Here is a 25,676-nt window from a genome sequence, read left to right as displayed (position 1 = left end):
AGTTTTATAATTTGCCACTTGCCTCTAACACCACATTTTACAAAGCAAGCCTTTCAAATATTTCTTGAATAGAAACAGTAACAAAAGAAGTCTTTGCTATCATTTGAAATATATCATAAATTATTTAAATATTAAATATTTTATAATAGTAATATATGGTATTATATAGCATATAATATCAATATTCAGGGTGACAATGTACATTATATAGATATAAGCCCCGTACCATATATAGAAACTCTCACTCTCTATGTGTGTGTATATATGTATATATGAATATTTATATGCGTGTGCAGGGATGTGCACACTTCTTGCAGATTTGTGTATATGAGTGTAGGTGCACTTGTGCCACAGTGCCAATATGGAGGTCAGAGGTAATCTTGAGGGTTGGTCCTTGCCTTCCACCTCTTTTGGGACAGGATCTCTGTTTTCATTGTTTGCCCCTGTGCATGAAAGGCTGCCTGGCCTGCAAGCTTTCAAGCATTCTCTTCTTGCCTGTGCCTCCCATCTTGCTGTGGGAGCACTGGAAATGTAGTGGACACACACTCCTGTGTCCAGCCTTACATCGATTCTGGAAGTTTGACAGCAAGTTCTCACACTTACATGATAACTCTTTATCCAGTTAGCCATCTCCCCAACCCCAAGCACACTCACACTCACGAACCACACACACACACACACACACATGTATATGTGCCACACACCACACATGCATGCATATGTGCCACACACATACACACACACACATACATACACGGAGTATTTTAAAAGCAAAGGTTAGCATGGGGAGGGAGGAGATCTTGTTCTTGTAGACAGAAGAGATGAGGAAATTCCCAAGTCTTGATTGTTAAAAAATATTTGCTAGGGTCCATATTAGTTTCCTCATGAATATAACTTTGAATTATTAAATCACTGAAATTATATTTAATGAAGAAGAAAAGAAATATATGAATGTTAATTTATGTGTTAATTTGACTGAACTACAGAGTGCCTAGATAGTTGGTCAAATATTAGTGTGGGTGTTTCTGAAGAAGTATTTTGGATGAGATTAACATTTAATTGAGCAGTTGAAATAATCATGTTACCCTCTCTAGTTATGGGTGGACCTTAAACAATTAGCTGAAAACCTAAATAGAACAAAGGCAGCCTTCCCTCGAGTAACAAATAATATATTTTGCCTTTCTATTAGAATGTTTTTCTGCCTTTTTGCTGAAACTACACATTAGTTTCCTGTGTTTCTAATTTTGCAGACTCATCTTACAGATCTTGGGACTCACCATCATCACATAAAATTCTCTGTCTCTGTCTCTGTCTCTCTCTCGATAATAGCGTCTAGTAGCTTGTAGAATTCATAGAAATCAGTTTACTGATTTCAACTGGGAATTCTGCAAAGTATAATCTAAGGTGTTAATATATTTATCTGTGAGAGAATTCCTCACTGTTCCCAGGACTTTCATGTGGTGGTCTAGGTTCCTAGACAGTTACAACTGGGAGAGTGTTAAGTAAATTTGATCTTTCTTTTCTTTTTTCCTTTATTTTCTAGAAGAAGTGTTGGAACTTCCAGTATGTGTGTGAGCATTATTCATCTCCCAGATATAGTATGTAATATATACAGGACATTCTCACACATCTTTTTAAAAAAAATCCCTTAGACATATTCTTTTTAGATATCTTGATAAATTTTGGTTCATGTTGTTGAACAGGAAGTAGCAGTTGGGGAGGATTTTACAAATTGAGTTGATGATAAATAATTTTTATCTGAGGCCACACCTATGACTGGCACAGCAAAGGGCTCAGGCTCTGATGGTCACAGGATCTGAGGGGCTGCCCTTGATACTACTAGAATTGAGAGCAGAGAGTCATCCCTGGAGTGAACCTTAAAGCAAGGAACATTAATGCCAAACACCCAAGTTCCTTGAAGCAAGAAAGTATGTCTGCTACTCAAGTATTCTGCAGAAGGTTCGACCTGCCTCTCTACAGTTGCTGGTCCACAGTCACTATAACCCCCTGTAGCCATGGAAACTTGAAGCTGTCATATTCCATCATGAGACTATTAGATTTGGGAAAATCTAAGATGACTCCACAAACAGATATGGTGTGACATGGTCACCTCAAATGGACCTTCCTTTGATAGAACTGATGTCCTAAGCTGTCTAGAAAGTCTTGTTCTGCCTCTAGAGACTCTTCTCTCTTCAAAAGCTGGCCCTCATCTGCTGAGGTTTACATGACAGCTTTAGGCTTCCCTGGCATCGGTGGGTTATAGTGACTGTGGGCCACACAGCTGTAGGAAGGCGGGTCAAACCTTCTGTGGCATATCTGAGTAGCAGATATAGAAAATCTGTGCACTTGATTTTGAATTTGAATGTGTGGCACAGTTTTTCAGAATTGAACCTTTTGGTAGGGGGTGTCCTTCATGCCACGAAGGCGCTTCCTGTTTATGGAGAGGTCAGTGGCTCGGGAAATGTAGACTTGAAGAGCATACAAATTTCCTTAAAAAGGAGTCACTTTTGCCATTTCCAAAGTGTTAGAAAATCTGTCTTCCAGGCACTTGGCCTACACGACTAAAGGCTAGTGGCCGTGTAATTTGTCATCTACCGAGATGCATTTGTTCTCTCAGGCCACTTAAATCTACCAACAATAAATTGTGAAACAGAAGGAAATGTAAAATCTTCATCAACAGCCAATCTCCACACTGCAGAAGCCCGACAGAGTTCTCTGTGCCATGTCTCTGCCTGTGTACCCACAGGAGACACCCACGGGAAGCCTTGGCATTCACTTCTTGTACTTCTTCCAGAACCACTTATGTTCAAATAAGTGATAATTTCTAGAATTGTAGGAATGAGCTCTTTGCTGTTCCCTAATTTTCATTTATTACAAAAATGCAGGTGCTGATTTTGTGAATTGTCTATTTTTTGAAAATAGAAGTTTGAGTTAACTACGCAAGCTACACTTGAAAGGACTGCTTCTTTTTTTTCTGAAGAGAGCCCTTAAAAATTGAGATAAAGATGCTGAAGTGTAACTCTTCACAGTTGATGACTTTTGGCAGATATGGGGAGGGGATGGGAGAGATTCAGTTTTCTTTAAGGGGCTAGACACTGACTAGGAGCTTGACTGTGTTCCACAGAGTGTTTGGGAAACACAAATTGTAATTGATATAGTTTCCTTTTGGGCAGGGAGAATCACAAGAGTGGGAGGGTAGACCTGGGAGGAATGGGAAGCAAATGTGATCAGGGTGCATTGTATGAAATTTCCAAATAATTAATAAAAGTATTATATTATGGAAAAACAAGTACACTTGGCATCTATTGTAAGATTTTTCTCCTTGAGAGAGACTAGGCAAATGTCAGCGCCCTCCTTCTAAGGTCACAATGACAAACCAAAATTCAGTTCCACCAAACCAATGACTTTATTGGGTTTCCTTGGTTGGTGTCAGCAGGATATGCAGATGGTGCCCCCTCTAGTGGAGGATGCCACTCTGCAGAGTCTATGACTCAAGGCTGTCCCCAGATGGTACAAGGTCTGTTGGCCTTCTTTGATTTCTGTGCCTGGTACCTATCCCCCCTCCCTGTTCCTGGGCTAGTCACCAAGGACCTTTGTTTGGTATTTGACCTCACTGGCCAGCACTAACCAGGCAAGCCCTCCTCTTACTGCCTTTTCTATATATTCTGAGCATGAGATGGTGCTGGGTTTTGCAACGTGCATGAGAAGTGGCTGCCCACACTTGAGAGAATGTTAGAAAAGGAAATCCAGCATGCCTATGGGGTGTGGTAGAGTAGCCACCCTTTTGTGGCTTCTCCTAGGCCCACAGACAGTTGCTACAATGTGAAGCGTTTGCTTGACTTGAAATGAAGCAGGTGATTCATAAATGGTCAGCCACCCTCAGTGTGGCCATGAACCTGAAAATCATTAAGAGCTCCCATTTTCCCAGCTTGTTAGGATGCTGTTTTCTGTTATGTGCAGCCTGCTGGCTGGAGAACAGATTATTTTGCACCAAAGACAATGTTTGTTATCTAGTACAGTTTCAAAATCTCCCCAGCCCTCATGGGAGATAGCTGGCTTTCCTTGAGGACTGAGGTAAATGAGGAGGATAATTATTTGATTTATGACTCCTTGAAGGTCACAGAGTTCTAAAGATGTAAAAAAAATCTTCCCTTGAATCCTGCTGCACTACTGATTAATAAAATCTTGGTTTTTATTTTTATAACATTTAGAATATTTGAAGATTAAAATCATATTTGATTATTATGGAGAATTTGGAAAGCACAGAACAAAAGATGAAATCAGAGCTATCATGTACTTGGATTTTGGGTGAAATCACTTGTAAAGTTTGGGGATGAGCTTGGTGTAGAGCACTTGCATGCACCCCTAAAACCAAACCAAACACACTAAGGCCCCTGTTGACAGTGCTAGTTCCCATCTTTCCCATCAGAACAAGCAGGGCATCTGCAGATTGGTATGTATACATTTACACAGGTACAGAGATGGGGGGGAAGAGAGAGGGGGGAGAGAGAGGAAGAGAGAGAGAGACTGATAGCTTTCTTTAAAAAATAAAGCCACCTTGTAAAATAATTTTGCAAATGATTTTATATATGAGATGTGCCTAAACGTAGCATAAATATGCCTCTGACATTAAACATTCTTCTTGCATTGACAGGACAGTGATATTGAAGCCCTGGTTGGGTGTTTGGAAAATGTCCTGGGTTGCACCTCTCTAGGTAAGTAAGCTGCTTCAGATTCCAAACTGTAGTGGCCTTTCTACTTCTACTAGCATAGCCAAGAAGTCAAAAGCTTTGTGGGAACCTCACAGATATTCTGATCCCATTCTCCTCATCTACAGAGGAGGAAGCTGAGGCCATCAGACCTTGAAGGGTCTGGCGTAACAGCTAGGACACTCTAGGAAGAAACCTTTATTTTTAATACAAGTGACTTTCAGTCTCCAAGGATGAAGTGAATGACACTTGGTAGTCCTTTATGATCAAAATGGTAGCCTGGCAGTGCATAATAGGTTTAGAGTCCCTGGAAAAGGAATCTCCCTGTCCAGCTGGTCCTGCCAAAGCAGATTACACTCAGTGAAGTTGAAAGGCCTGTTGCTCTGAAGGTCAGCCAGTTATTGAAAGAGATTTGGTCTGAGAAACAAAGCTGAAATGCCTTTGGTGCTGTCAGTCTCTATAAATGGGATTGCTGGGCTTCAATGATAAAACCCTATTTTTTTTTTTTTTTGCTTCTTCTTCTTCTTCTGTTTTTTTAATCCAAAAAGCCCAGCTGTGATAACTTTCAGCTTTTGACAATAGATTTTTCACACAGAGTTCTTCAAGATCCTAGATGAAAATGACTGGGTTTTTTTTCTTTCACATTTTGAGTGAATGTTTTAGGAAAGTTAATTATAAAAACAAAAGCAATCCCTTCAAAGGAGATGGCAAGACTATAGAGACCAAGGATGGATGGCATTTTCCTGTAGGGGAGACAGACGGTCACCACTGTCTGTTAGGAGCTGTTTTTCCACATCTCCATGGACAACCCATAGTTCCAGTAGCTCTTTGACTTTCCCTCCGGGTCATCACCCTGTGATCTGATTTCCCGCACATACTTGTTAAGGGCACCTCATCCTGGGCATGGCCTAGCGGACTGGGAAGGCTTCCCTAGGCCAAGCCATTTTCCCTTTGTATCTCAATTAGACGTGAAATCATCAACACAGACCTCTCCAGCAGGTTTTGCAAAGGGGTGAGCAATGTGGGTCAGCAACTGCATGTCTCCTGCGTTTTTCTGGAAACTCATACTGAGTCTGGTGAAGAAGAGGCCCTTAGCAAGCATTTTCAATTATTTTAGGAGCAATCAGATGCAAGCCTTGATAGTTTACCAGCTGTAACCGAGATGCTTTCACTCCTCTCTGTGTTCCAAACTGGTGTGTCTACCTAAAATTGTGTCTTGAAAAGGACAGACCCCCCTACAAAAAGTAGCATCTAATTTCATTTCTAGACAGTATAATTTTTATAGAAATGAGCATGGGAAGTGTGTAGAAAACACATATTGGTGCCTGCCTGGAGCTCTATTAAAGTGACAGTCAAAAGATAAAGCTGACATAAACCTACAGGAAAAAAAAAAGAGTAGAAGAAATACACTAGTGAATTTGAAAAGCTAGAAAGCAAATGGATGAATGGTGGCTGATTTAGAAAGCAAGGAACTGTGAAAGCTAAGCTCCTAATATGTGTGGGAGAGAGGGGCGGGGGATACACCTTCAGTGTGGTCTGCAGACCCTCAGGATGACTGGGAGCTTCAGCATCAGTTACTCTGAGAGCAGGAGCAGGTTGGGGAAGGGTTGGTTGACAGTGTGAACAAAGAACAGTGGACTCCAGGTCCTTTTCTCCCCGCTCACCCTGCCTGGATGCCCTTCCCACAGGAAGACACAAAGGACTAGATTTTATGGGGGCACTAAGTGACAGAGGCTCCGGATCGAGGGACACGGAAGACATGCCTCGTTTACCCACATCACAGATGTGAGGAAAACAGAAGGGGACTTGGTAGTAAAACTCCGAAACACGGCTTCACTCTGGCCCCCTCCAAACACCAGCAGAGGCGCACAGATCCATTCAGAGGACGGCACTGCACTTAGCTCTTACTGGACTAAGGTTCTTATGACGTGGATGTCTTCCCAACCCCATGGCCAAGAGCAGACCTGTCAGCTGATCGTTCCAAATGTACAGCAAAAGCTTAACATGGCCTGTGAGTTTAACGCGTAGATTTGAATAGCCGGGTGGTATATGTATGTTCCTCATGTCACACATATGTAATGTTTCTTATATCTAACAAACAGGAGGAAAGTCAAAACAAAAACATACAAAAGCCTCAGGGAATAGAGGATGGAAGGAAGGAAGGAAAATTATCTTATCACTAAATTCCTAAAAGCTGTAAGAATATTACAGAAACAAAAGGAATATCTATGAAATAATAAAAAGCTATTAAAAGTATAATTCAAAAGCAGGAAAGAAAATTCACTAGAATTAAGAATAATTTCCAGAATAAAATAAGCAATAAGAAAAAATCAATCGAACTGATTTAGAATCTAATTAAAGAAATTTCAGGGAGAGCAGAAAAGAAATTGATAGAGAGAATAAGGTAAATCAGGTATAAAGTATCAGGAAAAATAATGGCTTCTTACTTTTTTCAATAATACTGGAGGCTAGAAGATAATAAAATTTGAATTAACCACTAGTCAAGTATAGATCTTAAAAAAAAATAACTATCCAAACCACCACCATCAAGCATGAGAGAGGAACTGAGCCACTTTCAAACATACAACCTCGAAAGTATGTCTCAGAATGTCTATATCTTATGACATAGAAAGTTTCTAGAAATCACGCTATATGAAAATATAGCAGTTGATCAAGAAAGAATAAGACGGGGCTATGTGTAATGGGGGGGGGGGTCAACACAAAAGAATATAAGGCTTCAGGCAGTGATAGTAAAGCAAGGTCTCTGGGTGGCAGCTGAGCAACAGGCCCTGAAAACAATCCATCCCGCCTGGGCAGGGCCAGAGGACTTGAAGGCTGATTGCACATTTGCCAAAGAGATGTGGAACTGATGACAGAGCACTGGCTCTGGCTATCGCGGGAGTTTGGAGAGGGATTAGAGCTCCTTTAGAAAGGTTAGGGACAGATTAGAGAGAAGCAACCAGGAAACAAAACAATGTGAAACCACCACGGCAATTACTAACTATGGGAAAAGCAAAACAGAAACTTAGAAAGGAAATGTAACCGCCACACATTGCATGTGTGACATTGATTTGATCATAGAGATTTAAAGATTTGAATTTTAAAAATTTTGGTTTACCTTTTTTGGCAAGGTAGAGAAAAAGACAAGGGACTGAAACAACCTGGGGAGGAAAAGGTTTATTTGCATTATGTGTCCTGGCCACAGTTGAAGACTGAGAGAAGTCAGGCAGACACTCAAGCAAGAAAAGGCAGGAGCCATGAAGAAAAGTATATATTCGCTAGATTCCACGTTCACGGTCACCTGCCTTTCTCTTTTTTGATAGAAAAGTTAACTAAAACAGAATTACATAATTTTCCCACTCCCCTTCCCTCTAATACCTATTTACCCACCCCTGCTCTCCTCAAATTCATGGCCTCTTTTTCTTTGTCAGTTATATGTAAATATGTAAATACAATCTACTGAGAGTGATAGTGTTGCTTATATGTATATGGTTTTAAGTCAGACTACTTGGTATTTGATAACCAATTAGGGGGTGCAGTGAAATAAGCCCTGCCCATGTTATCATGCCTATTGATATTGTCATTGTTCAGGTCTTGTTTAGGAAGATTATTGTACAGGTATATCATAGAAGTACTTCCCTGTCATTTTTATGAGACATTCTAAACTTTTCTAGTCCTCTGGTCTTACAATCCTTCCCCCATGGCAACCTGCCCCAGGTGGCACTGCCTGGAGTGAGCTGGACCTTCCGACATCAGTCAACAACCAAGAAAACACCACACAGACATGCCTGCAAGCCAATCTGACATAGGCATTTTCTCTATTGAGTTTCCTTTTTTCCCGGGTGTATCAAGCTGACAGTGGAGATAATCCAGCAGCATATATGTGTATGTGGTATATGAATACACGTATGTGAAGTCAGAGGAGGATGTCAGGTGCCTTGCGCCACCCCCTCTGCCTTATTCCGTTGAGCCAGGGTCTCTCACTAGATCTCAGTCTGGGCTGGCAACCAGAGAGCCCCTAACAATTCTCCTGTCTCTTATCCTATAGCTGTGGGATTACAGGCATGTGTTCATATTGGTGTAGGATCTGAAAACCAGGTCTTCATGCTTACACAATAAGCACTCTTATGCACTGAACAATCTCTCTACCCCACACCTTACTCTGTTGATCAGTGGCTATTACTCAGAAGGGAGGCTATTACTTTGAGACGTAGCTATAGGCACTGAGACGATGGGAGCTTATGCTTCTGAAATCACCAGTCCACAGAGGGACTCACAGAACCATCCTTGTTATGTATACGAAACTGACTACTTTGGGGACTTTGGGGACTTCTCTAACATTAAAGAAACAAAGAAATCTCTTCTTTAGTCTTGTAGCGGGTGAGAACCCAAGACTGCTCTGCCTACTGCAGCTCATTGTCTATAATAATAGTCACTGTGGCCACTGATACATATCAGAGTGTCACTGGAATCCAAGAGATGATTTAAATTTAGATGTGTGAGAATATGAGCCTTGTCACAAAACAGAAAACAAGTAAACAACAAAAATCCCCACGAAACTTCTGTGAATTGAAATGGTTCTGCTCATGTACGGCATCAGCCCATGCATCTTGGAAGTACCCAGGCGTCCACTGCGTGTGTTAGGACATCAGCATCTTTTGCAACTCCCTAGGAGCATATCTTGGTTGTCTACAAGAAAGAACAACAGAGATGTCCTCTGAGGGTTCCTGGGCAACTCGTCACTGCACAGCCCTGAAAGTCTGGAAGGTGCTACTTCAGCTACGCTCCAGAGACCACCTTCTCTGTGGCTCAGAGCAGAGTTAGCAAATTTCCCTTTCTGTATCACCGGTGAGTGGCTTGGTAAGGGAGCCGATGTTTGTGTAGGTTCCAGAGGTCCTGAATGAGACGGTGCCCCTTCTGACTCCAAGTTCAATCGGTTACTCTCCATTATAGCATCACGGGCTGATAAGATTGGCGATTCCCACAGCGGAGCATGTATTAGAATCACGCTGAGGACCTCAAGCATGGGTCTGGTGTATAGCCATGGGCTCATTTTTTTTTTACATCTCCTCATGTAAGGTACACAAGTCTCCCTTGGAACCTGCATTGCATTTCTGCTTAATTCTCAAAACCAAACATCCGGGAGGTCTAGCAGGTCCAAGGATTGTATAATGCACTAGATGTGGGACAATTTGGAACAATACAAACCTTATAACAATACAAGAGAGTACCCAGTAGGTCCTTCTTCTTACGTGGGACGCCAGTAAGTGTCCAGAGAGCACCCAGTTGGCCTTTTTTTTTTTTAACAAGGAATGCCAGTGTTTCTTTAGACATGGAGGATGAATTATTACCCTAAATGAAAGTACCCAAAGACCCAGATTGTCCTCAGTTTTTTCAATGAGGAAAGGAAAGCAAGTCTTATCTGTGACCTGGAGATTGGGTGATTCTGAGTGGGGTTAAGACAGAGGAAGAGGAACAGAAAGTGGAAAGTGAGGCACGGCCCAAGCATAGTCAATGGCCATTTTCTCAAGTGTAATGACATAAGAAAAATACCCATGACTTCCCCCAGTTGAAATGTGTGTGCTGCAAATGCTTGTGAACTTTACCAAAATTCACTGTGATGCCACAGAGCAGTGGAGGACGCATGGCCCCTATCTAGACGGCTCAGGGACAGGAGACAGGCAGCCTTTGCCGGATCAGAACACACTCCTTTTTGTTCTCTTGCCAGAATCACCAAACCTGTGATTATGATGGGACATTTAGGTAGATAATGTTTTTTCTTTAAAATATGTCTATTGCTGTTGTGTGGGTGGGCGCCGCTGCAGAACACATGTGGAGGCCCAAGGGTAATTCTGTGGACAGTTCTTTTCCCTCCATTTTTACGTGGGTTCTGAGGATCAAACTCAGGTCTCCAGGCTTCATCCTTTGAGCCATCTTGCTGAATCAGCTTCATTTATTTCTGAAGAAATAATGTCTTCCTTCCCTAGACCACAGTTAGGGAATAACATGAAGTCAAAACTGTGAAACATTTGCTATAGCAAAGACTTTTGTTGTAGTCAACAAAGAACTTAAAAATTCTAGAATGTCGGGAGGCGGACTCGGAGACGCCTTGCAGTGTTTATGACAGTCTGTCCTCTTCTGACTTCTGCAGAAACCGAGGGCTGTGGTGCTAGGTAGTCAATAGTTTGCCTTCCGTGGTGCCGACGGCAGAGGGAGCAGGTGCTTCACACAGTAATAGCAGATGGACACACAGTGAAGTGGGTGGCCATGCTGTATTCTCACTCACCTAGGGGACCCCAGCAGGGGCAGGGGCATGCCCAGATGGAGTGCCTGCCAACAGGACCAAAACCCTGTGCCCGGGGCCTGCCCTGCCAAGTGCTCGGCTGAGACTGGGTTTCCACAGCATCCAGCTTAGGAGAGCAGGTAGGAATGCACATTGCCTGGCATCCTTCTCAGCCCAGAGGTGATCCAGTATCTGGGTCATCCGACCGTGGCGATTACTGACTCACAGATATCCTTGTGAGTCAGCAGGTTAACCTGGCCATTTGAGCTGTGGAGGCTACAAGCTCTCAAGGGAGAATAAGAAGCTCTTTTTCTAGTAGTAATGAGTCACCATACCAATTGCTTTTTTCTTGAGATCACTTGTGGTTCAGCCAGTAAAACAAATGTATCCAATTATTTAGAAGTATTATGCATTAGGGTCTTCTAGAAGCATGAAACAAATAGAAAACACACACACACACACATATATACATATGCACATACATGTGTACACACATCCTTACATTTACACACATATACATATGTATATATACACACATACATATGTACACATATTCTTACATTCTCACACACACATACATATGTATTATACACATCCATACATATGTGCACACACATCCATACATTCACACAATTCATACATATATACATGCATGCATATATGCATGGGCTTATCGGATTGATTTACATGATTAGAGGCTGGATAGTTGAATTGAACAGTGGCTGTCTACCAAGAACGCAATAGTTTCGCAGTTGAAGAAACCAGGAGTCTCGGAATAGGGGATGTGGGGTGGTGACCTAGCACCCTGCAAGCACCCTGGGGAGCTGTTGGTGGGAACCTGCATGGAAGGCTGGAGAAGCTGGAGTCTGCACTTGGGAGAGCAGCAGCAGGAAGAGTGGAGTGTGTCTGTGCTGGCTGATAGACGTTTCCATTCATTCCTCCCGTGTTCCCAGCCTGACGGAAGGTGCTGCTCACCCTGGGTGTCCTCCATCTCTCACTTATCGGTCCTTTCTGGAAACGCCACGCCAGACACACCCAGCTTCTCCCACAGCTTCTCTCCATTCAGTCCAGTGACTGCTGAGACGACCATCACGATGTTACACTGCTTCGTGTGGAAACTTACAAACATGCACTTAGCTACGCTCAGCTAAAAGCTGCTTAGTTCTGAAACGTTTGTGGACTACTTGTTGATACAAAGTCATCCCAGGGTACATATGGGAGTGTCAGATGGCCCTGATGCTCATTCTGTCAGGTGGGTAGATATGTTGGCATCCGGACAAGATACAATGAGCACACTGTGAGAGGCCAATGGGATGTGTCAGTGTGTTTCTCACACTGCTGAGAGCACTGGACCCGTTAGATGGCTATTTCACCCCCTCCCCTGAGAGACTCTAATGCAGTAGCAGCCCAGAAGACTGTATTATTAACTAGTCTTGGTGATGCCCGGGACCACACTTCAGGAACCAACAGGATTCAAAACCAGGGACAGATATGCTGTCCTTGCTAGCTAAGGCCTTCAAAAGCACTTATATTGGATACATTTTGGTGGGCCAAATCTTAATAGAAGTGCCTTATATTCAAATTTTGATATCCACAACTTAGAAAAATATTTTTCTTTCCACATATACATTATAATAACTTAAAAGAATTAAATATTTTGACCTAGACAGCCTTTGTTTAAAAACTTAAATTTATCTCAGAGTCATGTGTAAAAATAAACACGCACAAGTACACGGAGTTATATATACTAGCAGAGAACTAGGGTCACAAGAAATGCTTAGCAACTGTGGCTAAGACACCTCCAACCAAAGTCCTGTGCAGCATGATGTTGTAGCTGCATACTCACAGAAAGAAAGGTATCATAAAAATGGTGACGCATACAAAACAATATCTGACGTAAGCACACCCTTGTGTGCACACCCTAGAAGCTGCCAAGTGCTTTCTCTCTGGACTTCTTGCCTTCTCTGTGTTTTTCAGCCTGTCTTCAGTGGCCCTGTTTGACTTGACTGATTTTTTTTTCAACTGAAAGAGAGGGAGATAATGACATGATTTTTGTATTAGTCTTCCAGCTAATTCAACCCAAGGCTCCAGAATAGCAGGGTTTGTCTTCAAAGTTAAGTGTGTCCACACTGGCTTAATAGAATCCTGAACTCTCACACTAGCTATTGTGTGAAGGAGAAGTTACAGTCTGACTTCCTCATCTCTCCCTGTCTGGTACCTACGTTTGATTAAAAGGCATTAATCCAAAGCCAGGAATTTTCTCTTCTTTTTTTATCGATACAAGCTAGTCTTAGAAGTCATTTCTTGTAGATTCAAGAGGAAAGAAAATTCCCAAAGCCCTAACTAGTGCTATTTTTCTTCCCAATCCTCTATAAGATTCATTTGAAAGCTTAAGGTGGGAAATAGCCATGTAAAAACTAGACAGTTTATGCATTTTCTGTCTTCTGGTGTTTGCCATCGTCCCTGTGAGATGGCAGGCAAGTTTACTTTTCCAGGCTGACCTGCTTTACCCCCAACAACTTGGTGTTGGTATAGACACTGGGGTGCTATTTATTTTTGAGAAGGTGCCCAGTGGCGGGTGCCCTAGGGAAGAGGGAAGTGGTGTAAATTTTTCTTTGGCCTTTACCAACAATAATGTACACAAATGTACACACAAGGAGAGACTTGCTTAAGTTTTATCACAATCCTAACAGGTAGCTTTATTTGTACAAATGAGGAAACCAAGTCACAGGGTCAGGACTCCAAGCCCAGTCCTCTGACCCCACCCACGCACGCACTCGTCTGTTGCATCCCAGGTCCCTCCTAGTAAAAGGCACTGGAGGATGCTGTCACCTAGATCATTTTAATCCCCTTTCCTCCTGCTGGCTTTTCTCTCCAAGACTCCTAATGTGGCTGAACTTTGACACGGTTGCTGTACCAGGGCTGCCATCGATGTCCTTACTTGGTGGCTTCTATTCTGTGTCAACACGCATAATTGTCTGAAAGAGCTGGAATGGATACAGGGTGGCAGAAATAACACCATCCTCTGTACTGTTGCTTTTAATCTCAAGACAGCTGTCTCCATTCCCTACCCTCTACTTCCTTCAACCCAGTTGCCATGTTTGGAGAGCTAGCTCTGCAGGACGCAACCTCTGACACAAAGTGGACTGGGTAGGACATTTCTGTGTGAGTGTCTTTGATCCTTGGAGCCACAAGAGGAAGGGACACAGGACGAGGCAGATGGGAAGCTAAGCAGTACTGCAACTTTGACAGACCCCATCCGGACCCATGGGAAGCTCAGAGTCCTCACTTGTCCTAAAAGACCTCAGGGCCAGCTTTCTGTTTCTGCCACGGTCGCCTGGAAGGGCACAGCTTGAAAGAGGCAGCTTTATGCTGTTCTAGAAAGGCCATGATTGGAGGGCGTCTACAACCAAGGCAGCACATGCATTCTTCCTCGAGGGTAGCTCTGAACAGTGCATTCCCTCTTTGGGTGTTGGGGTGACAGCACAGATAGGCAGCAGCCTGGTTTGCCAATTTTCAGCAGTTCTACTGCTATTCTAAATTCACTATCATTATAGGAAAAGCTCAAAAAAAAAAAAAAAAAAAAAAACTTCTCAAAGGTGGAGTCAGCTAATCCTCTCAGCATGGAGTAGTTTCAGTGGTTCCCCACTGACACATGGGCCTTCTGGTAAGAGCTCGTGGCTTACCACCAGGGAGAGCAAGGGTGAGGTGCCAGATGTTTTGCCCGTATTTCAGCCTTTGGAGTAGGATTTTTGTCGGATGATCTGAATTTGATTAAATCACTACATCAGAATCCATAAATAAGGAATTAGAAAGAATACTCTTTGGGGGAATTGGATAACTGTGGTTCTAGCCCAGACTCTTCTCTTTCTGACTCTGCAGTGTTGGGCAAGTCTCATGTGTTCTCTTTACCTCAGTCTCCCCATTGGTAAATGAAGTGTTTGTCTGGAGGAGTTCTACAGCCACCACTATGATGATTCTGCATCACTGAGGTCAGAGGTCAGCAAACTGTGGCCATCAGACCAAAGCTAGCTCACTGCCTGTTCTTGTGAGTGAAATTTTGCTAGAACATAGCTATGCTCATCCTTGAATGTGTATCTATGGCTGAATTTATGCTTGGACAGTAGAGCCGGATGAATACAACAGCGATTTGTGGCCCGCACATTTGAAAGTGGTGATTACCTGTCTCTTTTCAGGAAAAACAGACCCCTGTGCTATCATTTCCCATTCCAAAAAAGGAGAATAAATAGGGGCCATGGGGACATGCTTTCACATTTTAGACAAAAAGGTAATTTCTGCCAAGCAACTGCTAGTATCTGAATATGCCTTGGGAACTTCAGGGCAGGAGGAGAGGGTTCAGGGAGGTTAGGTGGAAATGTTCTAAAAGACCAGCACACCAAAGGTGGTATCTGCAAGGATTCCTGAGTAAGCAATGTCCTGGGTGCTTCAGTGAGATTGCAGCCAAAATATCTACCTCTGCAGTGCCTGTATCAGCTCTTTCCGGCCCACATGCAGGATGCTTGAGCGGGGGCGGGGGGGGGAGCGAAGGCACAGGCTTGGGTTTTATGATCAAGGTCACTCTGGAGGAAGAAATGAGAGGAGAACATCTCTCCTGGTAAAATTCAGCACCATCAAGCCATCGCCTCCACAGGGAAGGTATCTCTGCCCAGGAGAGGCCACAGGAGCGGAGGAATCCTGATCACACTGTCACCAGCTGAACTCTGCAAGCACTGCTTCTGCGTGCTCAGTGCCTCTCCCTGGCCTTGTGTTTTCACCTCATTTTCAAAACATCTCCACGGGGTGTGCAGGTGTTAGAATCTTCATCATTCTGTATTTCACAGGAGAGCAAAGAGACGTCACGATGCCTTTGCCTACAATCATGTAATGCTTGGGACGCTTGGGACTCCCGGCCAGTTGTCTCTGTGCACGCATTCCTGCTGCTGCTCATTATCTGTGTGCATGGAGAGGCTCTTCTGTAACGCATCTGTGTCCTGCACACAAGTTCTCCACCTGTCCACAGAAATGAGGAGAGGCTCTCAGCTAATGAAGCCACTTAAATGTAAAATTTAGGCGTTGAGGCTGAGGGAGGTGGCCCGAGGGCGGTGTAGCTGGGGAGAGTAGAGCTAGAACAGCAACTGTGGTCCTCATAGGGGAGCGTTTTTTCCATGACCCCCATACTTCTCTGCATCCCTCATGCCTTGCAGTGTTACATATGTTATATACTGTTGTAGGAGGCTGCTAGTTAGTTCCCGGCTGCTCAGCACTGAAATAATCACACCGAAACCATATTATTTGCAATACTTGGCCAATAGCTTAAGCGTATTTCTGGCTAACGCATATCTTACATTAGCCCAACTCCATTAATCCGTGTATCGCCATGAGGCTGTGGCTTACCAAGTAAAGTTCTGGCATCTGTCTCTGGTGGGGCTACATGGCTTCTCTAAACTCTGCCTTCTTTTTCCCAGCATTCAGTTTTCGCCCCTTCCCACCTCCATTCTGCCCTGTGCAGTCCTAAGACAGTTTCTTTATTAACAATGGTATTCGCAGCATACAGAGGGGAATCCCACATCAATATGCAAACATTGCACTTTAGGAAATGATGGAGGTGAAGCCAAAACAAAGGTTAGTCTAAAGTAAGTAAGGATGTTATTCTTGCTGGGTGATGCAAGACCCTTGGGAGGAGGGAGAGCTTCCAGCTTTCCTAAGAGACTATCGACGGTGCAGCTGCTCCTGATACGTGTGTGTGTGTGTGTGTGTATGTGTGTGTGTGTGTCTCACACGTACTACTATTTGTATGGAACTTCTCTTGAAGTCTAGTAAGAGAAAATTATTTAAAACCAACAGAGACAATATAGATTCTTCCACTTTTTTTTTTTAAAAAAGAAAACCTTTAAGGAGGAACTCGCTGTGTGGCTCAGGCAGTTACACAGGACCACAGGTTTAGGTGGGAGCCACACATTCTGGGTTTAATAACGTTTTGTCTTTGGATGTGTGTTTTGTGAGTTACATCTGATAAACTATGCCAGAGTTTTCAAAGTCTTGCTTACGTGCTGTCTCTTCTCAGCTCGCCTCCCTGAGAAGAGAGCTCTGCCACCACCTGCTCCTTTTCGTCATTGTCACCGTCTTCAGAGGTCTTGGGTGTGGGTAGGGTAAAGTCAAGGACCAGAGGGACTCCCAGACCTCCCTGAATGCCACTAATTCCTGAGGGAAAGGGGACATTAAATATTTAGCTAAAAAGAGTAAAATAAAATTTTAATGGAAAAATAAATAAATAAAGCACCATGGTGAGTCCAGGGAGGGCTGCAGAGGGGCCCAGACAGCTCCTTCCTGAATTCAGCTTGCTTCCTGAATGAGGCCTGTGTCGCCAGGTCACACTGGTCCCCGCATCATGTAGCTTGCTCTACGAGCCTTGCTGCTCAAAATGCACCCCATGGATACTTAGTAGGAATATGGAATCCCCAGCTCCGTCCAGACCCATTCCTTACAAATGTGCATTTTAAACAGGAGCTCTGCCAAGTCACACAAAATTAGCATTTGGATTCAGTGACTGGTCAGAGGATATCTCGATTATTTCTGCCATGACTCTTAAATGTGTCATCTTTCTTCTTTGACATAAGACCACCACTGTTCCTGTCAGACAGCGGGTGGAGAGGAGGAAAAGACTACCCAGTAAGAGGCAAGGAGAAGGACTTGTTTACTGAGTGCCATACTTGGCCAGCCCTGCGGCTTGAACTCACTTTGCCCCCTTTTCTACCTCTGGACTTGAGAGTTAGCAGCCTCCCCAGCAATGCCAAGAGTGGTCAGCTTGAAATAGCCCATAGTGCTCCTGGAAATTGCTTTGACCTTCAGCTACATAAGCCTTCGGGACTTGCCAGCCCTTTCTTGATGAGGGGGATGGAGCTTACCGCTCACTCTTGGCAGAACTGATTTTGAGTTCACCTGGAACGTGCTTGTGATATGTTTAGTAACTTTTCAGGGTCAAGAAAGACTTACGCTTTTGTAACCTGAACCCCTAAGCCTTCCTCTTTCCTGTCCCCAGCTTTGCCTGGGGACAGTGTCTGTCCTGGCTGGGGCTGGTGGGAAGGGAGGGGACAACAGTGAGGTGTCATCACGTGTGGCTGTACTGTGAAGGCACGTGATCAGGAACTGGGAAGGACAGACAGGCTGTTTCGTTAATTGGAATGTGTCCTCTTCAAAGTTCATGCCTGGAGAGCCAATAATTCTGTGCCCACGGACCGACCCTGAGGAAAGAGCAGGGCCTCATCAAGTTATGCAGGATAAATGTCATCCCTACAAAATCTATAAGAACAAGAAGTTCAGAGCAGAGCCCATGTCCTTGGGGTCCACCCAAAAGGAGAATATACGTGGAAAGAAACTAGGATCTACATTTAGTTTATTTTTACACTTTAAAATATGAATGAAAATAGCTTTGCTACTATGTAAAATAGCAATTGGTCCTTGCTTCATTGAGCTGCACTCAAATCAGCCAGGTTTCCGTAAGGTTCGCTGGGAAGGAGCAGGAATTTTACAACCTGGGTCTCCCCATGGATGTAGCTGGTGAATGGGCATGATGCTCAGAGTTTTACCAATGGGTGAGCGGTGTCTTAGCAGTGCTCCTGAGGAAACAGAATTTCGCCCCCAGCTCGGTGGAGGCAAAGTGGCAGGGCTGACTGGGGAGCCCCACTCTATGAGAACACAGAGCCCTTGCCCGTGAGTGAGCTCCAGCGCCTTAACTTGTAATTTGTTATGTGTGGGTGTTCTGCCGGCATGGATGCGTGCATCCTACCTTCATGTCTTCATGCCCAGAGATGCCAGGAAAAGGTGTTTGATTCCCTGGATCTGGGGTCACACGTGGATGGTTTGCTTACTCCTCTGTAAGAGCAGCTGGTGCTCTTCCACAGTGAGCCATTGCAAGGGCCCCTGGGATCTCTTGGGAAGAAGTGTCCCGGCAGAGTTTGTCACAGGTCACCTTTCCTTGACAGTTTTTTACTTTTGCGCCAGCTCTGACCTTCTCCATTCTGCTGGACTCGGCACTGCAGGTGACCCCATCCGCATTCCGCTTTTCATTGCAGCAAAGAGCTAATGACCAAGAGTGGAGAGGAGATGCGGGGAAAGGCGTGCTTATTAGCAGACATTCCTGTTAGTTAAATGGATAGCACACCTGTTAAGAGAGACTGGCCCAAAGCTCCCCAGAATTTTGGCTCTACAGATACAGTTCTTGAGTTTTCTAATAGAAAAAAATCCTCCTTTCAAATAATGATACTGTGTTTAAAAAGTTTTCTGAAAGAGGGTTAGGGGCTGAAACTTTGGTGCATCTCAAAACCCTAAAAACTCTTACTATTTGGAATAAATCTCATTAATGTGCATGTGGTAATTGAATTACTCTCTAATTAATGGAGCGTTACCTGTGGCAAAGGTGGATTAGCTTCTCTTCTCTGGTTCCTTGGATGTCACCTTGAGCTTGTGGGAGAGCTGATGAAGTCAATGAGGGCTGTGCGTTGGTGTTTCAGACATGAGGACCGTTACCAGTGCGGCTGCAGACGTGTTCCCCAGACCATCCGTCTTCAACAGCGCGATGGCCAGGACCAAGATGAAACACATGAAGGAGTAAGTAGTGTGCTGGCTGTCCCCAAGGACACAACAGCCAATGTGTGATCCAGCTATGCGATGCTGCCTTAGTTCCTTGGTGTGTTACAACAAAATACCAGACACTGGGTTATTTCTAAACAGTGCACGCTTTTCTCATCAACTGTGCAGACTGGAAGGACAGATATCAAGGTCCCAGCAGACCCCTTGTCTGGTGATGGTTGGCCATCTCTGCTTTCAAGATTGTAGATACCTTGCCACTCCATCCTGTCATGGTGATTGGCCAAAGGGCAGAAGCACCACGTGGTCCATCTTTGGTAAAGGCCTTAATCTCGTTCACCACCAGAAGCCCTGTGGCCCTTTCCTTTCCAGCCTGTGGCACTGCGGAAGTAAAGGAGTCAGGTGCTTCTAGAACGGTGGTGCAGTAGGCCTGTGAGAGACCTGCCCATCTCAAAAGCAAAAGGGAAGAATGCCGCAGAGGACAGGGCAACTGGACCCAAGCAAGTCCCCAATCCAACAAGACCAAAAAGTACAGTGTGTGTGTGTGTGTGTGTGTGTGTGTGTGTGTGTGTGTCCCCTCCTCAGGCATCATCTGCCATATTTTTTGAGGTAGGTATCTCCTCAGCCAGGGAATCACTCTGTGGGCTAAGCTACTTGAACATGCAGTCCCAGGGATCCCCTTGTCTCCACCTCCCCAATACTGGGATTACAAACAGCTGCTATCACACAGGGTGTTTTAATGTGTGTGCTGGAGGTTGAATTTTTAGGTCCTCATGCTTTCAAGGTAATCTGCTGACTAACTGAACTATTTTCCCAGCCCAGTAAAAGTAATCTCGAGGCTTAAGAATAATCTATGACTCTGAGTCCCGTCTTCTAGACACAGCAAGATGGAAAGGCCCATGCTACAGCTCTGAGGAGCCGGAGTCTCATGCCTCCACCTTTCCCAGGCTGGTGTCACGTGCTGGTAGTACTAGCAGGGCCTTAGTCCCACAGTTCCCCCAGATACTGCCTTGGGGGTAGCAGGCCTACCCCTGAAACAATTCTCTGCCTGGGCTTGAAGGTTCTCCAGTACATACTTTGAATCTAGGTGAAGGTGACTGTATCTCCTCCCCATAGATCTCACACTCTGTGAACCTGAAGAGTTAGCTGCACAGACCCTGCCAGAGGTAGGGTGTGTTCTTACCAGAGCGTGGCCTAGGCTACATCTGGGCCCACTTGAGCCACGGAACATTGTGGCGAAATACATGAAGTCAGTACTGGGCAGCGGATCTGGAGTTGTGTGAGGTCTGGCCTTCCCCTATGAAACTGTTATCTCCTCAAGGCCCTGACCAGTGGTGGGAATGGACCTCGGAAGATCTCTGCGATGCCTTTGGGATAATTATTCCATTGTTTTGGTGAATAACATTTAGCTTCTTTCTATTCAAACAAATCTTACCAAATATTTATTTGGATATACTATTGGTATTCTCTCCCAAACATACTTATTATTACTATTTTATATGATCAGGCTGAGAAATACCTTTATTTTAATTTTATTTTTGTTTTTTTTGCGGGGGGGGGGGGGGACAGGGTTTCTCTGTAGCTTTGGAGCCTGTCCTGGAACTAGCTCTGTAGACCAGGCTGGCCTCGAACTCACAGAGATCCACCAGGCTCTGCCTCCTGAGTGCTGGAATTAAACGGGTGTGCCACCACTACCTGGCTGAGAAATGCCATTTTCAACTCTCTTTTTTTTCTTCTCACACTTTCCTAGAAGTAGTCACAAAAATTATGCCTCCACTGTCACACTTTGTCTAAAGATTTCTTCTTCCAAATATGATGTTTCTTACTTCTAATGCACTTGAACATGGATGCAGTTCAGCCAAGGGTTTTGCCTCTCGTTTCTAATGGCAGCTTCCTTCTGGGTTGGCATCAGAGCAGTCCTTGCTATCCACCTCACACTCAGTCCTCGGGTCATAAGCACTGAGACCATCTCTGAGCAGCCTGAGGTGCTCTACAGCCTTCTTCTCTGGCCCTTCATCAGAATAGCACTGCACAGTCTAGCCTGTTAGCCAGTCCCAAGGCTGCACCCGCATGTTTAGATAGCTGTGACATCTGGGAAACAAATTCTGTCTGTCCTGTTGTGTTTCTGTAGAAAACATACCTGAGACTTGGTTCTTTGTAAACATGGGGATCTCTTGTGAGTGTCGAAGTCCGAGATTGAGTCACCCGCCTGTTCACTTCCTGGTGAGGGCTCAGTTTCTGTTTCCCAGATGGCACTGAAGTGCTATCTACTCATAGGGCAGAAGGGACAGAATGGTAAACAAGGGGCCTAGCCTGTTCACTCCGGCCATTTTATCAACTCTGTAAACCTCTTCACGACAGCTGAATTTCTGTACCCTGATCAGATCCCAGATAAGCCCAGTTCTTCATATGGCGGTACTGGGGGTTAATTTTCACTGTGTGTTTTGGGGGAACACAGCGTTCAAACAGATGCATTTCAATTGGCCTCCTCCACAAAACTATGTGCCGTGGTAGATGGGATCAGAAACTGACCAGAAGAGGCCTGGATTTCCATACCAAGCTCCTGTGACAGGTCTCGTGACAGGAGGTGCTTAACTTCCTATTCTAACCCCTCCCATCCAGTCCCTGCCTGTAGGTCAGAGCCCAGCATCCTTTCCCCACAACGGAATACATAGTAAATGTTTTTAGGCTTCATAAGCCTGTGGTTTCTGTTACAATTACTCAATTCTAGTCCTACAACACAAAAGCAACCGCAGGCAATATGGCAATAACTGTACATGGCCAGCTTTCTTGGCCACATTATTTTTGAGGCCGAAATGTTAATTTTGTATAATTTTCAGACCTCACAAATATTTTTCTTTTCTTTATTGTTTTTTTTTCTTTTTTGTGGTGCTGATGATTGAATCAAGTCCTGAGCATGTTAAGACAAGAGCTTTGCCAGTGAGCTATGGCCACAGTTCAATTTTTTCCCCAACCACTGAAAATATGACAATTCCTAATTCACAGGTTGTATGGAACAAGAGGGGGTGGAATTGGCCTGTGAACTGTGTGTTTTCCTGGCCCATACTACCAGTATTGCAACTGAATTTCTCTGTGAAATCTATCGCCTAGATGAGCAATAGTTGGGGAAGGTGAGGGAGAATTGTTTCCCAGGCAGATTGCTTAGGAACTGTCCTTGCAATAGATTGTGTCATCCAGATCACTGCTTGAAAGAAAACTCACTGAATGATTTCCAAATAGAAAGCTGTGTTTGTGAGTTCTGCCTACAACAGGGTACTCACAGGGTAACTCAGTTACCATGACAACAACTGAGGCCCAGGAACTGGAAGTGGGGGACTTGGGGCTCCTTTTCCCATCTCTTCCTACCTCCATCTCTCCTGATGAGAAAGAGGTAAGAGAAAGATTTACTAATCTCTCAACTGACGATCTTTAAAAAGGACAGTGGCTGACTTATTTCACTCTTGAAAATTAATATGGTCATGAGGGTTTTTGTCATTTAAAACTCCATTACTTTTTGCAGTGCACACTATGTCCTCTTACCTAGCATATTAAAGAATGCTTCAAATAACCTAAATCAAAGATACTTTGCCAAACTGAACTGACCAAAGTACATTCTAGTTGCTTTATTATTGGTAGGTTGTTATCTTCTTAGTTTTTTAAAGTTTTGCATACTATATATATATATATGTGTGTGTGTGTGTGTATATATATATGTATATATAAAGTTGATAAGTTACTACTGATTATCATTTATTGGTTTTAATATAAAAAGCATAAAAGGCTTCATTTACATGTTGAAAATATCCATCACTCAACACAACAAATCAACTCTAAACATTGATGTAAAGTCATTAACCACTTAGCCACTTAGCTGAACAGTTTTATACACTGGCCTTGGGTGCATTGTGCTGACACCTTTGTCTAGATTCGATCATGGATTGATATTCATATCTAATTGCATACAATATATTTTGATTGCATTCTTTCCTCTCCCCCAATTCCTTCCAGAGCCTCCCCATCCACCTACCTACCCAACTTCATATGTTCTCTCTCTCAAAAAAAAAATATAAAATAAGGCCAAAGCAAGCAAGCAAAAAATAATATACAGAAATACCAAAACAAAAGTGTACACATACACACACAAATACACACACACACACACGCAAATCTAAACCATGGAGTTTGTTTTGTGTTGGTCAGCCGCTCCCAGGCATAGGCCTACCCTGGAGTGTGGTTGATATGCCCAGTGACTCTCCATTGGGGAAAACTGATTTTCCCTTTCCCTCTTTCCCAGTGTTGACCTTTGTCAACCTATGCAGCTCTGTCTGGGAGGCCTGGGATTTGAAGACCTAAGAGGGTGGAGCAGACTACAGTCTAATGCTGCAGACAATTCTACTTCAGCTTCAGTGTGCCTTTATACACAAATGTAACAAAGAAAGCATGCTCTAGGAAAGGTTGCTTGAGTTCAGGAAACCATGATCAGAAAAACATGTAAATGAACGCCGTGAGCACTCACTAAATGTGAACAGAGCTGCCCTTTCCCAGAACTTTCTCAGGGCAAATCAATTTAAACCCAGTTGTCTCCCACATACTGTAGATTAATCTGAGAGAGCATGAAAGCAAGGCAGACAGCCCTATCCAGATTCAGGGCACTGTTATGACATCCAGCAAGAATAAACATGTCTTATAAATTGACTGTAAATGTTTATCACAGGAAGTACAAAATCACATCCAAGAACAATCCAGGGAACAACATGCATGCGAGGTAAAAGGCTCCGCCTTTCCCCTGGAGCATCTCACAGATCCCCAGGTTCCCCAGGCAGTGTTCACTGTGTATCTTTCTTTCAGTACCCAACAGGTATCATTTGCAAATCTCTTCTCAGTTAAAGGTAGAACTTTGTGAGCACTTCCCCTTCTCTGTGCTGGGATTTTGTCTTCTTTAGTTCTTGACTAAATATGTCTAACAATTTTGTGGCTTGCTTTTTAATATGGACCAGTGCCATTCAAGCTTCTACCACTGGGATGAAGTTGCTCCTTTGGAGGAAAAACCTACTGCCCCCTTATAATCCATGTCATAAGGCCCTATACCATTATAGAAAAAAGGGGAGGAGAAAGAAAGAAGAAAAAATAAAAATAGAAAGAAATTTATCTGCAGAGCAGTGCATCTTCTGAAAATGTTGTGTTTACTTAGGACCCAGTCAGAGAAGGGGGTCCTGACTCCCTTCACTGTGCAGTGATGCACCTGCTCAACACACCAGTGTCAACTGTGAAAACCTAGAAAAACACAAGGAATGACGTCTGTCCCCAGAGAGGTCATGGTGTTTATAAACTGTCACACATCAAGTCAAAGCCTTGACGGCAACACAGGGGTTACATAATACAGGTGATGGCTAAGAGCAGTCTGGTGGGCACAAGAGCAGGTACTAAACATGGTCAGAAAGGAAGGTTAGGCTGTTCCTAGAAGCGGAAACCTGCCCGGGCTCTCACAGAAGAGTGGAAACCTGCCCGGGCTTTCACAGAGGAATGGGATTGGAGTGGGTTTCAGAGAGGTGAAGAGAAGGGAGGAGAGGCTGCCAGGGAGCCAGTTTTGGTCAAGCCCTTGGCTTTACTAAAATAGGTGGTTTCCCGACCTTTGCTGAGTGAGTTTTTTTCTTTGTTCTGTTTTGAAACAGGTTTTCACATCATAGCCCAGGTTGGCCTGAAACTCACTATCCTTCTGCCTCTGTCTGCTGAATGAGTGATGGGATTTTAGGTGTGGACCATGATTTTCTAAGATTCAGCCTCCCGGTCTGCCAAGTGGTAACATTATTTCTACAGCTGAACCCTTGGGGTGCCAACTCAGGATGGAGATTAATATACAGGTTTTTGAAGGGGTGTGCTATTGAGATCTACATGTGTAATTTAAAAAGAGAAGTAAGTGGGCTGACTGTGGAGACACACACACACACACACACACACACACACATGAACATGAGCAAATTGTGTGCGAGTGCCCACAGGTGCCGCCTAGGTGACTTAGTATATTCAGTGTTCAACACAAAGTCAACCTGAGCGCAGTAGTCGGGGGAGGGTGAGAGGACGCAGTGATTGGATTCATA

General features: G+C 44.0%; 1 protein-coding gene across 1 annotated transcript in view; it reads left to right on the top strand.

Moving 5' to 3' along the window:
• Positions 1 to 25,676, top strand: part of Nek11 (NIMA related kinase 11) — a 216,193-nt gene that overhangs the window by 164,218 nt on the left and 26,299 nt on the right. Inside the window, 1 exon segment of the mRNA XM_038323431.1 lies at positions 4,655 to 4,715. Within this exon segment, the coding sequence (XP_038179359.1) occupies positions 4,655 to 4,715 (61 nt within the window).

Source organism: Arvicola amphibius, chromosome 3 (genome assembly GCF_903992535.2).
Source record: "Arvicola amphibius chromosome 3, mArvAmp1.2, whole genome shotgun sequence".
Taxonomy (NCBI): domain Eukaryota; kingdom Metazoa; phylum Chordata; class Mammalia; order Rodentia; family Cricetidae; genus Arvicola; species Arvicola amphibius.
This window is presented reverse-complemented; position numbering and strand designations above follow the sequence as displayed.